The sequence below is a fragment of the Nerophis lumbriciformis genome, linkage group LG05, assembly GCF_033978685.3.
Source record: "Nerophis lumbriciformis linkage group LG05, RoL_Nlum_v2.1, whole genome shotgun sequence".
Classification (NCBI taxonomy): domain Eukaryota; kingdom Metazoa; phylum Chordata; class Actinopteri; order Syngnathiformes; family Syngnathidae; genus Nerophis; species Nerophis lumbriciformis.
Genome location: NC_084552.2, coordinates 28,430,103 through 28,446,194, shown reverse-complemented (window position 1 = coordinate 28,446,194; position 16,092 = coordinate 28,430,103). Strand labels below are relative to the sequence as shown.

The window sequence follows — 16,092 nt, the reverse complement described above, 5'->3', positions numbered from 1 at the left end:
TCAGGTCTTTCTTGTTGTCATGTTGCCTTTATTTTCTGCTTTTATTTTCTGCATTTGTTTCCTGGTCAACGCTGTAATTTTTCTTGCATTTCCTGTATGTCTCCCTGAGTGCTCTTTCCCTCACCGTCCTTGCTTGGCTTGAGCACACCTGGTTGTCGTTGCCAATCAGACTGTTCTAAATGCCTGATTTGCCCTCTGGTCAGGGCTTGAGGACGGTTTAGTGACTGTTCTATGTTACTGACTGTTAGCCACGTGCTGCGGGCATCACTGCTCATAATGTGTTTAAAAGTAAAAGACACATATCTTGCCTGCTTGTCTTCTTCCTGTCTCCTGAATCTAGGGGTCACAATTACCACAACCATTGGAGTTTGTGACAGAAGCTCAATAAAGTGTGAGAGTGTGACGCAGAGGCGGATGTGAGGATTCTTTCAAAATAAGATAAACGGATGTAATTACAAGCAAATTTCTCTGGGGCCCAGTATGCAAACCTATCAGTGGCGGGCCGTGCGTTTCCCACCTAGGCCTTCATTGATGTCCGATTTCAATGATTACCTCTCAAAATACCATAATTTATGTCCCCACATGACCATTGTTGGATAAATACTATACAGTATCACATTTACGCACTACTGGACATTGAACCACAAACAACAGTGTACAAAATTGATGAAAAATGTTGTTTTCAAACAAATTCAAGATTACTTTACCTACAACAAACTGATGTCGGGTTCCCAGCATGCTTATAGGCAAGGTCACTCAACATCTACTGCTCTAGCTCAGCTGACTGATGACTGGCTCTCACAAATGGATGTCAAGAAGATGGTTGGTACTGTCCTGATTGACTTTAGTGCGGCATTCGATGTCATAGATCACAACATAATGATCTCCAAACTGAGACAATATGGTTTTAATAGTATGTCACTTTCTTGGATGTTGAGCTATCTATCAGGAAGATCACAGAGTGTGTTTTAATGGTAGCCTATCCGAACGCAAGTACAATTACTGCAGCGTGCCTCAAGGAAGCTGCTTAAGTCCTTTACTTTTTATTATTTTTACTAATGATCTTCCCTGTGTTACAACAAACACCAATATGGTTATGTATGCAGATGACACAACTCTATACAGTATTGCCTCTACCTTAAATGACCTACAAAATAACTTAAATCAGGACCTGGAGAGAGTGTCACGCTGGGTAATTGATAGTAAACTTGTTGTGAATATTGACAAAACAAAAAGCATTCTTTTTGGATCCAGGCATATGCTTGTTGATGACCCACAGCTTCATATTTTAATGTCAGACATACGTATTGAGCAGGTCAAAAAAGCAAAATTGCTTGGTGTGCTATTAGACAGTCAACTGTCATGGTCCGATCATATTGATGGTATTTCAATGAAAATGGGAAGAGGTTTAGCCATGGTCAGGAAGTGCTCCACCTTCTTGACGTTCTCAACAATGGCTCAAGTCATATAGTCCTTGGTTTTCTGTCATCTTTATTACTGTCCTATAATATGGTCCGCTACAACCAAGTCTGACCTTAACAAACTGCAACTTGTTCAGAACAGAGCGCTAGACTGGTACTTAAATGTTCTTTGCGAACTAATATTTCATTTATGCATCACGCCTGTCCTGGTTGTCCGTTGAACAAAATATGCATTGTAGTCTCACTATGTTCTTTAGAACTATCATTTTAGATCAATCACCAGATTACTTTTACAAACAGTTTTTAAAATCAACTAACACACATATTCATGACACTAGGAATGCCAGCAATGGCTATTTGGCACTTCCTGCTCCCAGGACCAATCTCCTCAAACATACAGTCACATTAATCTCTCACAAAGTAAATTGTCATTCAAGACAGCTTTGAAGATACACCTATTGCAGCTGCCAACATGACGTGAATTTTTAATACTGGTTTTAACTAGCTTTTTATCTTATTTTGTATTTTTCCATTGTATAATGTCTGGTAATGCATGTATTCTTTGTATTTTAATTTAGTGTGCTCCTATATGGACCCCAGGAAGACTAGCAGTCGCCTTGGCGTCAGCTAATGGGGATCCATTCAATAAACAATAAACAATAAAACAGGTTATTTTCTGGCGCATTTAAAAAAAACAATAAACCCGCATCAGCAATTAAAACTTATCTTATGTGGTACTGTCAAAATAAAAATTGTAAAAAACATATTAAGCGTGAAAAAATAAAGAAATAAAATATTTGAACTCACAATTTGTTGTTCCCGTTCGACGCCTCATAGTCGGTTGATTTGAGTGGAAATGGCGGGCATTTTCCCATTTCATCGCCGACCTTTTTTACAAGTAATAATTGTAAGTTAATTATTACTTGCAAAAAAAAAAAAAAGTTTATGAGTTTGAACATCAAATATCTTGTCTTTGTAGTGCATTCAATTGAATATGGGTTGAAAAGGATTTGCAAATAATTGTATTCCGTTTCTAACACAATTTCCCAACTCATATGGAAACGGGGTTTGTAGAAGGCCTTACTAACAACAACTTGTGATCTGATTGGCAGTCACAACTGTCCATCACCGGTATGTGTCCGTTCATTTACAGTGCACAGCCGCCTGCATTGTTGATTTTGAAGGCCCCGGGCCGATTTGGTACAGCATGGCAACATAAGCTAGCTGAATTCCGATTGGATGCAAACTATAACCTAAAACCAACAGCACTGGAGAGAGTATAATATGACACAAAGAGAATATGAATACTTTTAGAAATTTAGGGAAAGTAAATTAAAAATTACTTTTATCTTTAATTATGATCATGAGTGTACCCCACCTGCCGCCCGAATGCAGCTGAGATAGGCTCCAGCACCCCCTGTGACCCTGAAAGGGACAAGTGGTAGAAAATGGATGGGATGGATGGATTTCTGGTTATGTTAGGCCAGCAGAGAAGGCCTTGCTGTCCCTGACAGCCCACCACTGAAACCTATAGATGCCGTTTGTGGACCGAGGTTTCGAGACCACTGGTATAGATGATCTGTGACCAGTGTTTTTGCAGTAGAACATACTTGCCAACCCTCCCGGATTTTCCGGGAGACTCCCGAAATTCAGCGCCTCTCCCGAAAACCTCCTGGGACAAATTTTCTCCCGAAAATCTCCCGAAATTCAGGCCCGCCCCGGGGTTCAAACACACAGTCCGCCTTCCCACAATATAAAGACCGTCTACAGTAAAGCAGTCCGTCTGCCGTAAACAGCAATGTTGTGACACTCTTAAACAGGACAATACTGCCATCTAGTGCATTTGATGAAAGCACTTTTGTGCGTGCCACACAGCAATGCATAATCAGAGAGGGTGTTCAGCATGGTTAGAAAGATAGTGACAGAGAATAGAACAAGGATGGACAATTCAACCCTTAACTCAACAATGAGTAGATGAGTGTTATGTGTGTGTGTATATGTGTAAATAAATGAACACCGATATTCAAGTATTTATTTTATTTATATATATATATATATATATATATATATATATATATATATATATATATATATATATATATATATATATATATATATATATATATATAGCTAGAATTCACTGAAAGTCAATTATTTCCTATATATATATATATATATATATATATATATATATATATATATATATATATGAAATACTTGACTTGGTGAATTCTAGCTGTAAATATACTCCTCCCCTCTTAACCACGCCCCCCGCACCCACCCCCCACCCCCCACCCCCCACCTCCCGAAATTTGAGGTCTCAAGGTTGGCAAGTATGCAGTAGAAGGATGTTTGGCTCGTTTTGTCCTAAACAGCAAACTTGTCTCCCATAAAGGACCGTTCACAATCATTGACTCAAAATATGTCTTCCAGTTCTAAAAGTATCTGAAAATCTCTGTAAATACTCATGAAATGTTGGTGCTTTGTATTTAGGTGGCGTGTGGATACATGGGAGCCTTGTTCAGCCAGCTGTGCTGGAGGTTCCCAGACCAGACGTATCCGCTGCGTTCGGGGTCCTGAGGACGGATGGAAGGACGTAGAGGGCCACCATTGCCTTGGTGTAGGACGGAGACCTCCTGACACCAGAATATGCAACATTCTTCCCTGCGCCGATTGGGCAACAACTGCATGGGGGCTGGTAATACTCAATAAGTATAATATGAAATATAATAATCAATAATTAACATATCATACAATTCCTTTTACTACTACTACTTTAGAATGTCACACCGTGCATCTGTCTGTCCATCCACACACACAATGTCAGTTTGATAATCCCTTAAAAAAGCCGTTTGCAACTTCCTCAAAGTTAGATTTTTCAAAACAAACACCGCGGGCTAGCCTTTCTTTTTTTACATTAGCAGTTTAACAGAACATATTTATTTTTAAAATGTCTATATTTTTAACAATTCATAGTTATATTAAATACAAATGCATGGCTCTTGTTTGACTAAACTGAAGTAGACCAAACAACTTGGCATGAAATTACAAGCAGTTGTCACCACACACGTCTGTTTGTCCATTCACACATTACATCCATTTTTAGAGTGAACAGAGTCACTCACTTGGCCTAAAACACTGCTGTTTTGAAGCTTCAAAGCTTCCACATTGCTTACAAGTAATTTGCAAAGCTAACAGCCACAAGGTGTCTGTCATCTCACACATTTGTCTGTCGCGTCACATACATTCAGTTTAATAAGGTAAGTAAAATCATTGGCTTCATTTTTATCCTTAAAGGCCACTGTATTTAAGTGGTAATTGGTGTGTGAATATTGTTGAGCGTAGTTTGTCACACAATAGTCTGTCATTCATGTACAAAGATTTATTGATAGAGTAAGCACTTAATCTTTTGGACCACAGTTTCTGTTTGCGAATTGGACTGCATTGCATCTGTGCATCCATTCACACACAATGCCAGTAAGATAGGTAAAGCTATTCACTCCCTTGGCTTTTTAAACACATTTTGTATTACCTTTAAAGTCCACCGCATTGTTATACAAACCCCAAAACCAGTGAAGTTGGCACGTAGTGTAAATCGTAAATAAAAACAGAATACAATGATTTGCAAATCCTTTTCAACCTATATTCAATTGTATAGACTGCAAAGACCAAGATACTTAATGTTCGAACTGGAAAACGTTGTTATTTTTTGCAAATATTAGCTCATTTGGAATTTGATGCCTCCAGCATGTTTCAAAAAAGCTGGCACAAGTGGCAAAAACGACTGAGAAAGTTGAGGAATGCTCATCAAACACTTATTTGGAACATCCCACAGGTGAACAGGCTAATTGGGAACAGGTGGGTGCCATGATTGGGTATAAAAGCAGCTTCCATGAAATGCTCAGTCATTCACAAACAAGGATGGGGAAAGGGTCATCACTTTGTGAGCAAATTGTCAAACAGTTTAAGAACAACATTTCTCAACGAGCTATTGTAAGGAATTTAGGGATTTCACCATCTACGGTCTGTAATATCATTAAAAAGTTCAGAGAGTCTGGAGAAATCACTGCACGTAAGCGATGATATTACGGACCTTTGATCCTTCAGGCGGTACTGCATCAACAAGCGACATCAGTGTGTAAAGAATATCACCACATGGGCTCAGGAACACTTCAGAAAACCACGGTCAATAACTACAGTTTGTCGCTACATCTGTAAGTGCAAGTTAAAACTCTACTATGCAAAGCGAAAGCCATTTATCAACAACACCCAGAAACGCCGCCGGCTTTGCTGGGCCCGAGCTCATCTAAGATGGACTGATGCAAAGTGGAAAAGTGTTCTGTGATCTGACGAGTCCACAATTCAAATTTTTTTTGGAAACTGTGGATGTCATGTCCTCTGGAACAAAGAGGAAAAAAGTCATCCTGATTGTTAGAGGCGCAAAATTCAAAAGCTAGCATCTGTGATGGTACGGAGGTGTATTATTGCCCAAGGCATGGGTAACTTACACATCTGTGAAGGCACCATTAATGCTGAAAGGTACATACAGGTTTTGGAGCAACATATGTTGCCATCCAAGCAGCGTTATCATGGACGCCCCTGCTTATTTCAGCAAGACAATGCCAAGCCACGTGTTACAACAGCGTGGCTTCAGAGTAAAAGAGTGCGGGTACTAGACTGGCCTGCCTGTAGTCCAGACTTGTCTCCCATTGAAAATGTTGAACAACTTAAGCTGTACATCAAGAAAGAATGGGAAATAATTCCACATGAAAAGCTTCAAAAATTGGTCTCCTCAGTTCCCAAACGTTTAGTGAGTGTTGTTAAAAGGAAAGGCCATGTAACACAGTGGTAAAAATGCCCCTGTGCCAACTTCTTTGCAATGTGTTGCTGCCATTAAATTCTAAGTTAATGATTATTTGCAAAAAAAAAATTGGTTTCTCAGTTCGAACATTAAATATCTTGTCTTTGCAGTCTATTCAATTGAATATACGTTGAAAAGGATTTGCAAATCATTGTATTCTGTTTTTATTTATGATTTACACAATGTGCCGGATCTGAACCCGAGTGGTGTTCTGTTATTGGACTTTTGTACTCGTCACAGATTGTCCATAATGAACACCATGTTCGAACATAAGGGTGTCCATATGTGCACTTGGCACCAGGACACCCTAGGCCGCAGTTCCATGATCGACTTTGTAGTTGTGTCATCGGATTTGCGGCCTCATGTTTTGGACACTCGGGTGAAGAGAGGGGCGGAGCTTTCAACCGATCACCACCTGGTGGTGAGTTGGCTGCGATGGTGGGGGAGGATGCCGGACAGACCTGGCAGGCCCAAACGCATTGTGAGGGTTTGCTGGGAACGTCTGGCAGAGTCTCCTGTCAGAGAGAGTTTCAATTCCCACCTCCGGAAGAACTTTGAACATGTCACGAGGGAGGTGCTGGACATTGAGTCCGAGTGGACCATGTTCCGCACCTCTATTGTCGAGGCAGCTGATTGGAGCTGTGGCCGCAAGGTAGTTGGTGCCTGTCGTGGTGGTAATCCTAGAACCCGTTGGTGGACACCGGCGGTGAGGGATGCCGTCAAGCTGAAGAAGGAGTCCTATCGGGTTCTTTTGGCTCATAGGACTCCTGAGGCAGCGGACAGGTACCGACAGGCCAAGCGGTGTGCGGCTTCAGCGGTTGCGGAGGCAAAAACTCGGACATGGGAGGAGTTCGGCGAAGCCATGGAAAACGACTTCCGGACGGCTTCGAAGCGATTCTGGACCACCATCCGCCGCCTCAGGAAGGGGAAGCAGTGCACTATCAACACCGTGTATGGTGAGGATGGTGTTCTGCTGACCTCGACTGCGGATGTTGTGGATCGGTGTAGGGAATACTTCGAAGACCTCCTCAATCCCACCAACACGTCTTCCTATGAGGAAGCAGTGCCTGGGGAATCTGTGGTGGGCTCTTCTATTTCTGGGGCTGAGGTTGCTGAGGTAGTTAAAAAGCTCCTCGGTGGCAAGGCCCCGGGGGTGGATGAGATCCGCCCGGAGTTCCTTAAGGCTCTGGATGCTGTGGGGCTGTCTTGGTTGACAAGACTCTGCAGCATCGCGTGGACATCGGGGGCGGTACCTCTGGATTGGCAGACCGGGGTGGTGGTTCCTCTCTTTAAGAAGGGGAACCGGAGGGTGTGTTCTAACTATCGTGGGATCACACTCCTCAGCCTTCCCGGTAAGGTCTATTCAGGTGTACTGGAGAGGAGGCTACGCCGGATAGTCGAACCTCAGATTCAGGAGGAACAGTGTGGTTTTCGTCCTGGTCGTGGAACTGTGGACCAGCTCTATACTCTCGGCAGGGTCCTTGAGGGTGCATGGGAGTTTGCCCAACCAGTCTACATGTGTTTTGTGGACTTGGAGAAGGCATTCGACCGTGTCCCTCGGGGAGTCCTGTGGGGAGTGCTCAGAGAGTATGGGGTATCGGACTATCTGATTTTGGCGGTCCGCTCCCTGTATGATCAGTGTCAGAGCTTGGTCCGCATTGCCGGCAGTAAGTCGGACACGTTTCCAGTGAGGGTTGGACTCCACCAAGCCTGCCCTTTGTCACCGATTCTGTTCATAACTTTTATGGACAGAATTTCTAGGCGCAGTCAAGGCGTTGAGGGGATCTGGTTTGGTGGCTGCAGGATTAGGTCTCTGCTTTTTGCAGATGATGTGGTCCTGATGGCTTCATCTGGCCAGGATCTTCAGCGCTCGCTGGATCGGTTCGCCGCCGAGTGTGAAGCGACTGGGATGAGAATCAGCACCTCCAAGTCCGAGTCCATGGTTCTCGCCCGGAAAAGGGTGGAATGCCATCTTCGGGTTGGGGAGGAGACCCTGCCCCAAGTGGAGGAGTTCAAGTACCTCGGAGTCTTGTTCACGAGTGAAGGAAGAGTGGATCGTGAGATCGACAGGCGGATCGGTGCGGCATCTTCAGTAATGCGGACGCTGTATCGATCCGTTGTGGTGAAGAAGGAGCTGAGCCGGAAGGCAAAGCTCTCAATTTACCGGTCGATCTACGTTCCCATCCTCACCTATGGTCATGAGCTTTGGGTTATGACCGAAAGGACAAGATCACGGGTACAAGCGGCCGAAATGAGTTTCCTCCGCCGGGTGGCAGGGCTCTCCCTTAGAGATAGGGTGAGAAGCTCTGTCATCCAGGGGGAGCTCAAAGTAAAGCCGCTGCTCCTCCACATCGAGAGGAGCCAGATGAGGTGGTTCGGGCATCTGGTCAGGATGCCACCCGATCGCCTCCCTCGGGAGGTGTTTAGGGCACGTCCGACCGGTAGGAGACCACGGGGAAGACCCAGGACACGCTGGGAAGACTATGTCTCCCGGCTGGCCTGGGAACGCCTCGGGATCCCCCGGGAGGAGCTGGACGAAGTGGCTGGGGAGAGGGAAGTCTGGGCTTCCCTGCTTAGGCTGCTGCCCCCGCGACCCGACCTCGGATAAGCGGAAGAAGATGGATGGATGGATGGACAATGTGCCAACTTCACTGGTTTTGGGTTTTGTAGTTGTGCCAAATTTGTGGACCCTGTTACAACTGCATGATGTTTTTTTTTTTGCGTATTTTCCTAAATGTAAATTAGCATGGGATTACGTTTGGAACACAGCCATGGACCGGTTTATCAAAAAAAACAAAAAATATATATATATTTATTAGTTGCATAGGGGGAGGCACGGTGGAAGAGGGGTTAGTGTGTCTGCCTCACAATACGAAGGTCTTGAGTAGTCGTGAGTTCAATCCTGGCCTCGGGATCTTTCTGTGTGGAGTTTGCATGTTCTCCCTGTGACTGTGTGGCTTCCTCCCACCTCCAAAGACATGCACCTGGGGATAGGTTGATTGGCAACACTAAATTGGCCCTAGTGTGTGAATGTGAGTGTGAATGTTGTCTGTCTATCTGTGTTGGCCCTGTGATGAGGTGGCGACTTGTCCAGGGTGTACCCCGCCTTCCGCCCGATTGTAGCTGAGATAGGCTCCAGCGCCCCCCGTGACCCCAAAGGGAATAAGCGGTAGAAAATGGATGGATGGATGGATAGTTGCATAGGCAAAACAATGTCACTCAGATTAAAATGCAGACTTTTTTACCCTGTAAAGCAGGGGTGCTCACACTTTTTCTGCAGGCGAGCTACTTTTCAATTGATCAAGTCGTGGGGATCTACCTCATTCATATATATAATTTACATTTACTTATTTATGAAATATATGTTTTTGTTAACAAGTTAAAGGTGTTTAATGATAATGCAAGCATGTTTAACACATATTGTTAATATTGTTAAAAAATTAAAGGTGTTTAATGATAATACAAGCATGTTTAATACATATAGTTAATATTGTTAACAAGTTAAAGGTGTTTAATGATAATACAAGCATGTTTAACACATATAGTTAATATTGTTAACAAGTTAAAGGTGTTTAATGATAATGCAAGCATGTTTAACACTTAGTTAATATTGTTAAAAAATTAAAGGTGTTTAATGATAATACAAGAATGTTTAATACATATAGTTAATATTGTTAACAAGTTAAAGGTGTTTAATGATAATGCAAGCATGTTTAACACATATAGTTAATATTGTTAAAAAAATTAAAAGTGTTTAATGATAATACAAGCATGTTTAATACATATAGTTAATATTGTTAACAAGTTAAAGGTGTTTAATGATAATACAAGCATGTTTAACACTTAGTTAATATTGTTAAAAAATTAAAGGTGTTTAATGATAATACAAGAATGTTTAATACATATAGTTAATATTGTTAACAAGTTAAAGGTGTTTAATGATAATGCAAGCATGTTTAACACATATAGTTAATATTGTTAAAAAGTTAAAGGTGTTTAATGATAATACAAGCATGTTTAACACATAGTTAATATTGTTAAAAAATTAAAGGTGTTTAATGATAATACAAGTATGTTTAATACATATAGTTAATATTGTTAACAAGTAAAAGGTGTTTAAAGATAATGCAAGCATGTTTAACACATATAGTTAATATTGTTAAAAAATTTAAGGTGTTTATTGATAATACAAGCATGTTTAATACATATAGTTAATATTGTTAACAACGTAAAGGTGTTTAAAGATAATACAAGCATGTTTAACACATATAGTTAATATTGTTAACAAGTTAAAGGTGTTTAATGATAATGCAAGCATGTTTAACACATATAGTTAATATTGTTAAAAAATTAAAGGTGTTTAATGATAATACAAAAATGTTTAATACATAAAGTGAATATTGTTAACAACTTAAAGGTGTTTAAAGATAATACAAGCATGTTTAACACATATAGTTAATATTGTTAATAAGTTAAAGGTGTTTAAAGATAATACAAGCATGTTTAACACATATAGATTCCTTTCTTTCATGAAGACAAGAATATAAGTTGGTGTATTACCTGATTCTGATGACTTGCATTGATAGGAATCAGACAGTGGTGCTGATAATGTCCGCATTTTCGAATGGAGGAGAAAAAAAGTCCTCCTTTCTGTCCAATACCACATGAAAGTGGTTGGTTTTTGGCATCTTATTTGTCCAGCTTCCGTACTCCTTTGTATGCACTTTACAAGAAATACATTGTCGGCAAACTCCGTAGCTTGCTAGCTTGTGCACGCCAGCTTTCTGAGACTCTTATTTTGTTAGCGCAACTGTGCAACTGTGCAGTCGGTCTTTGGAGTTTTGACGACAGGTACGGCGCCAGAGTCTGTTGGAATAAAGTGTTTCTCGCCTTCCAGTCGGTAATTTTAATGAGCTGGCAGCAGCCAGCGTCATCTCAGAAGACCCTCGGGTGCCGTGAATGTCAATCAAGTGACGAAAGTGACGTGATAGTGAAGATTTATGATCGCACATTTTTAGGACTATTTTTTTAATGCCTGGCTGGTGATCGACTGACACACCCTCCGAGATCGACCGGTAGCTCGCGATCGACGTAATGAGCACCCCTGCTGTAAAGCGACATCTATTTTATATGTTGTACGACCGTCTGGTAGTTTGTTGCCTTTTGCACCTGTCGTCCAAACCTTTTCTTTCCTTTCCAGTGTAACAGTCAATGTGTGGGTCCCGGTTTGGCTACACAGCACCGCCATGTCTTCTGTCAAGGCACAAATGGCACCAAAGTGGCCAACAGGCTGTGTAGTGGTCTTCAACGGTAAACATTACATCTCCGGACTCCCTGCCCTCTTGTTTTTTTGCATTGTTATTGTGTGTTTTATTCTTCAGGCCGAGCTCAACCACAAACTGCTCCGTAGAAGCCTGCCTCCTCCAGTGGCGAGTCGGGCCCTGGACACAGTGCACCGCCACTTGCGGGCGACACGGCTTCCAGTCGCGCCGGGTCGTCTGCACGCACCGAGCAACCGGAAGGCCGACTCGGGAGCATCACTGCATGTGGAAGCCTCGTCCTCCCAGCTGGCAGCGCTGTAATCTCACCTCCTGTGGCAGAGGTAAGGACATTGTATTGATCTTTAAAAAGGTATTACCGTAACGGATGCTTTCATTGCTTTAGCCGGAGAGTGCAGAGACAGCACCAGGTACTGCGAGAAGGTTCGACAGCTGGAGCTCTGCACGCTGCCTCAGTTTAAAAGTCGCTGCTGTCACTCATGCCTGAACACCTGAGTGATGCGGGAGACGCGAGGATGTTAGACATTCCTGCTTAGTGGACGCTGAGAAGGTCCATGGAGGACCTTTCATATCTGAACCCATGCATGAACTACTGGAAATGTGCCTAATGCATATTTGGGTAGGCCATACACTCCAGTCTGAGGGCAAATATTTTATCGACATTATCAGTCCATTCACACACAATATCAATTTAGTAAGAAAAGCTTATTACCTGGTTTAGAACGCAGCCTCTTGGACCCTGTAAGGCCACCGAATGTCTAACGAGTGCTATCAGTTGCACAACCACATGCAGTTTATCACGTTGTGCATTTTTCTGCCCATTATCAGAATCAGAACCAGAAACACTTTAATAATCCCCCGAAGGGAAATTAAGATTTTCAGCACAATCCCATTCAAACATTACAGGGAGACAGAACAGGATCGCTGACGGGTCTGCCAACTTCCGGCGCCCCTTACAAAAAAGGTGAGAGACAGGGAAATGCTGGGGAGGAGGGGTGAGAAGAAGAAAACATTCAGTCTAAGCCTGAGGCCAAGGGGGGAAAAAAACTCATAGCCATAGCACACATAAACATGCGTATAAGAGGGAAACATCAATCATCAATCAATCAATGTTTATTTATATAGCCCTAAATCACAAGTGTCTCAAAGGGCTGCACAAGCCACAACGACATCCTCGGTACAGAGCCCACATAAGGGCAAGGAAAAACTCACCCCAGTGGGACGTCGATGTGAATGACTATGAGAAACCTTGGAGAGGACCGCATATGTGGGTAACCACCCACCCTCTAGGGGAGACCGAATGCAATGGATGTTGAGTGGGTCTGACATAATATTGTGAGAGTCCAGTCCATAGTGGATACAACATAATAGTAAGAGTCCAGTCCATAGTGGGGCCAGCAGGACACCATCCCGAGCGGAGACGGGTCAGCAGCGCAGAGATGTTCCCAACCGATGCACAGGCGAGCGGTCCACCCCGGGTCCCAACTCTGGACAGCCAGCACTTCATCCATGGCCACCGGACTTGTGCCCGCCCCCCACCCCCCACAAGGGAGAGGGGAGCAGAGGAGAAAAGAAAAGAAACGGCAGATCAACTGGTCTAAAAGGGGGGTCTATTTAAAGGCTAGAGTATACAAATTAGTTTTAAGATGGGACTTAAATGCTTCTACTGAGGTAGCATCTCTAACTGTTATCGGGAGGGCATTCCATAGTACTGGAGCCCGAATAGAAAACGCTCTATAGCCCGCAGACTTTTTTTGGGCTCTGGGAATCACTAATAAGCCGGAGTTCTTTGAACGCAGATTTCTTGCCGGGACATATGGTACAATACAATCAACAAGATAGGACGGAGCTAGACCGTGTAGTATTTTATACGTAAGTAGTAAAACCTTAAAGTCACATCTTAAGTGCACAGGAAGCCAGTGCAGGTGAGCCAGTATAGGCGTAATATGATCAAACTTTCTTGTTCTTGTCAAAAGTCTAGCAGCCGCATTTTGTACCAATTGTAATCTTTTAATGCTAGACATAGGGAGACCCGAAAATAATACGTTACAGTAGTCGAGACGAGACGTAACGAACGCATGAATAATGATCTCAGTGTCGCTAGTGGATAAAATAGAACGAATTTTAGCGATATTACGGAGATGAAAGAAGGCCGTTTTAGTACATCAAACATCAAAGAAGACAAAGGACATTAAAGACATTAATGCAAACAGCCACTTCTACACACAGCCACAAAAGTAAAATAACAATAACAAAAAAAACATATACAGTCTGGTGGCCTCTGCGGTGTTCCACGCCATCGTCTGCTGGGGTGGGGGGAGCATGGCCAGAGACAGGAGCAGACCCAACAAAGCAACCAAGAGAGCCGATTCCAACCTCGGCCGCCCGCCAACTCTCGACAAGTGTCCAGTCCGCATGGATGAGCGAGGATACGTCAAAGTAGACCGAGGTGTCCGATACCTCCTCATTCAGCCAATTCAGCCACTGTGAAGCTTGTCCATCCCGGCGCTCAGCGCCAGCTGCGCAGCCCTCTTTCTTCATCCGCATCTCCTCCAGTCTCTCCAAACGGACTCTGGTGTGGCAGAGACCCAGCAGCTGGTCTCCATGGCCAAAAGGCAGATCCAGAAGTTCCCAAAAAAGCACCGCAGAAGTCACGAAAGTGCCAACCCTTGTCACACAGTCCCAAAGGGTCCTGAACCAAAAGGCAAAAAAAAAAAAAAAACAGACAATGCAATTACACAATTACAACTACACACAATATCAATTGGATGAGTACAAACAATGTTGCTTACCTGGCTTAAAACACAGCATTTTTGGCACTTAAAGGCCAGAGTTGGCATGTGATTACAGTTGGACACTGTCATGGACCGTTTTCTCCTTTTGCGTAATCGTTGGCCCGTTCGCACACAATATAAATTCAATATGCAAATCGACATCACTTTCTGACCATGTAAGGCCGGTGAAAATTCCCACTAGTGCTCGTCAAAGCTAACAACTGCTAAACTACATGCTGTTTGTCCCCTTGTGCATTTATCTGTCTACTCACACACAATGTCTGTTTGATAGGGTACGCAAAGTCACTTGGCCTAAAAATGCAGAGCTGTTTTAAACTAAGTTTGAGTTGGCATATGATTGCAGTTAAAACAGTCATTTTGCGCAGTTGTCGGTCCATTCACACACAATATCAATTTAATAAGCCTTAAACACGGCCATATTAGTCTTGCAAGACCACCATATTTCCCGTCAGTTCTTGTCAATACTAACAGTTGCACAACCATACTGTAGGTTGCGTGTCTGTCCATTCACACGTCAGTTTGATGCCCTTGAAAGTCACCGTATTTTTCTCTAAGAAAAAAAAAATGAAAAAAAGATCATACCTAAGAGGAGTTGTTTGGCCGACATTTGAACCTAGTCCTGCTGGGGTTGCACTAATTAAGGAGGCGTACCTATGATGGGTATTTAAAAAAGAAAAGACAATTATTTTGCACTCGGAAACTAAAGTCTTTGTTAAGAACGGGACTTTTGGTTAAGTTACATTGATATTTGTTTCTTGGTTATATTTGTCTATACGTCCATATTTAACCACTTTTTGATGCTTTTGCACGTTTAGTCGCCTGGTAATAATGCCTAGCTGCAATACTCCCCCTAAAATTGGTCATATATCAACTCATTAAAGGAAAAAAAACAGGCCTATTGAAGCATTTCTATTGTATAATTTATTCCAGATGGGCAACATGTTAGACTACTTGGCTTTTTGTTTGTGTGCCTTAAGAGAAGAAAGCAACATATAATGTACTCCTATTGTGTAGATATGTAATATTGTCTTCATTATTTATTTCTGTGTCTTTTGTGTATAATTTTGTAAATAAATACTTGGTTGGGTTTTTAAGTATTTTTAGGTCCCTACAACTGATTGTATTTGTTGTAAAAAGCAGAGTACATGCAGAGGGCTCCCTCAGCTGGCCAAACCCTTTTTTCATTGAAATAAAAAAGAAGCACATTCCTTTTTATAACGTGTTGTGTTTTCTTGTGAGACCACAAAACATGTAAACGAATAAGATAACAATGGCAGCAATTTAGCTGTAATTATTTGATATTTGAGACCTCTTTAAACTGAAAGTGCAGTATAGTTACACTTGAGGTACCACTGTCCCAAAACCATATGAAATGCTTTTTTAATTAAAATTCTATTTGTATAAAAAATGTGTTGTTATTGTTTTGTTTCAGAGCCTTTCAACAACTTCAGACTTAAACATAGACGTACGTGTACATTATTGTGTTTTTTAATGTTTTGTCTGAGCTGCCATAATATAACTGAACAAGTTTTAGTCACATTTTATGGTGGGTCAAATTGGACCATATTAAAGACATATATTCAAATAATTACTTCAATGTGTTACTAATTAGTTTAATGCAAAAGTACATTTAATTTGCTTAATCATTTAATGATTTAAATATTGTGTTAATCATTTTAACATTTAATTAATTACTCAATCATTTAATTAAATATTCAAAGACTGAATTTTTTATT

General features: G+C 42.0%; 1 protein-coding gene across 2 annotated transcripts in view; it reads left to right on the top strand.

Moving 5' to 3' along the window:
• adamtsl3 (ADAMTS-like 3) overlaps nt 1–15,764 on the top strand; it is a 200,754-nt gene extending 184,990 nt beyond the window's left edge. For both annotated transcript variants that reach the window (XM_061960954.1, XM_061960955.1), the window contains 4 exons: nt 3,915–4,119; nt 11,483–11,592; nt 11,664–11,884; nt 11,947–15,764. In XM_061960954.1, the coding sequence (XP_061816938.1) occupies nt 3,915–4,119; nt 11,483–11,592; nt 11,664–11,884; nt 11,947–12,056 (646 nt within the window). In that variant the 3' untranslated portion in view covers nt 12,057–15,764. The remainder of the gene's footprint in view (nt 1–3,914; nt 4,120–11,482; nt 11,593–11,663; nt 11,885–11,946) is intronic.
• Nucleotides 15,765–16,092: the final 328 nt, after the last annotated feature.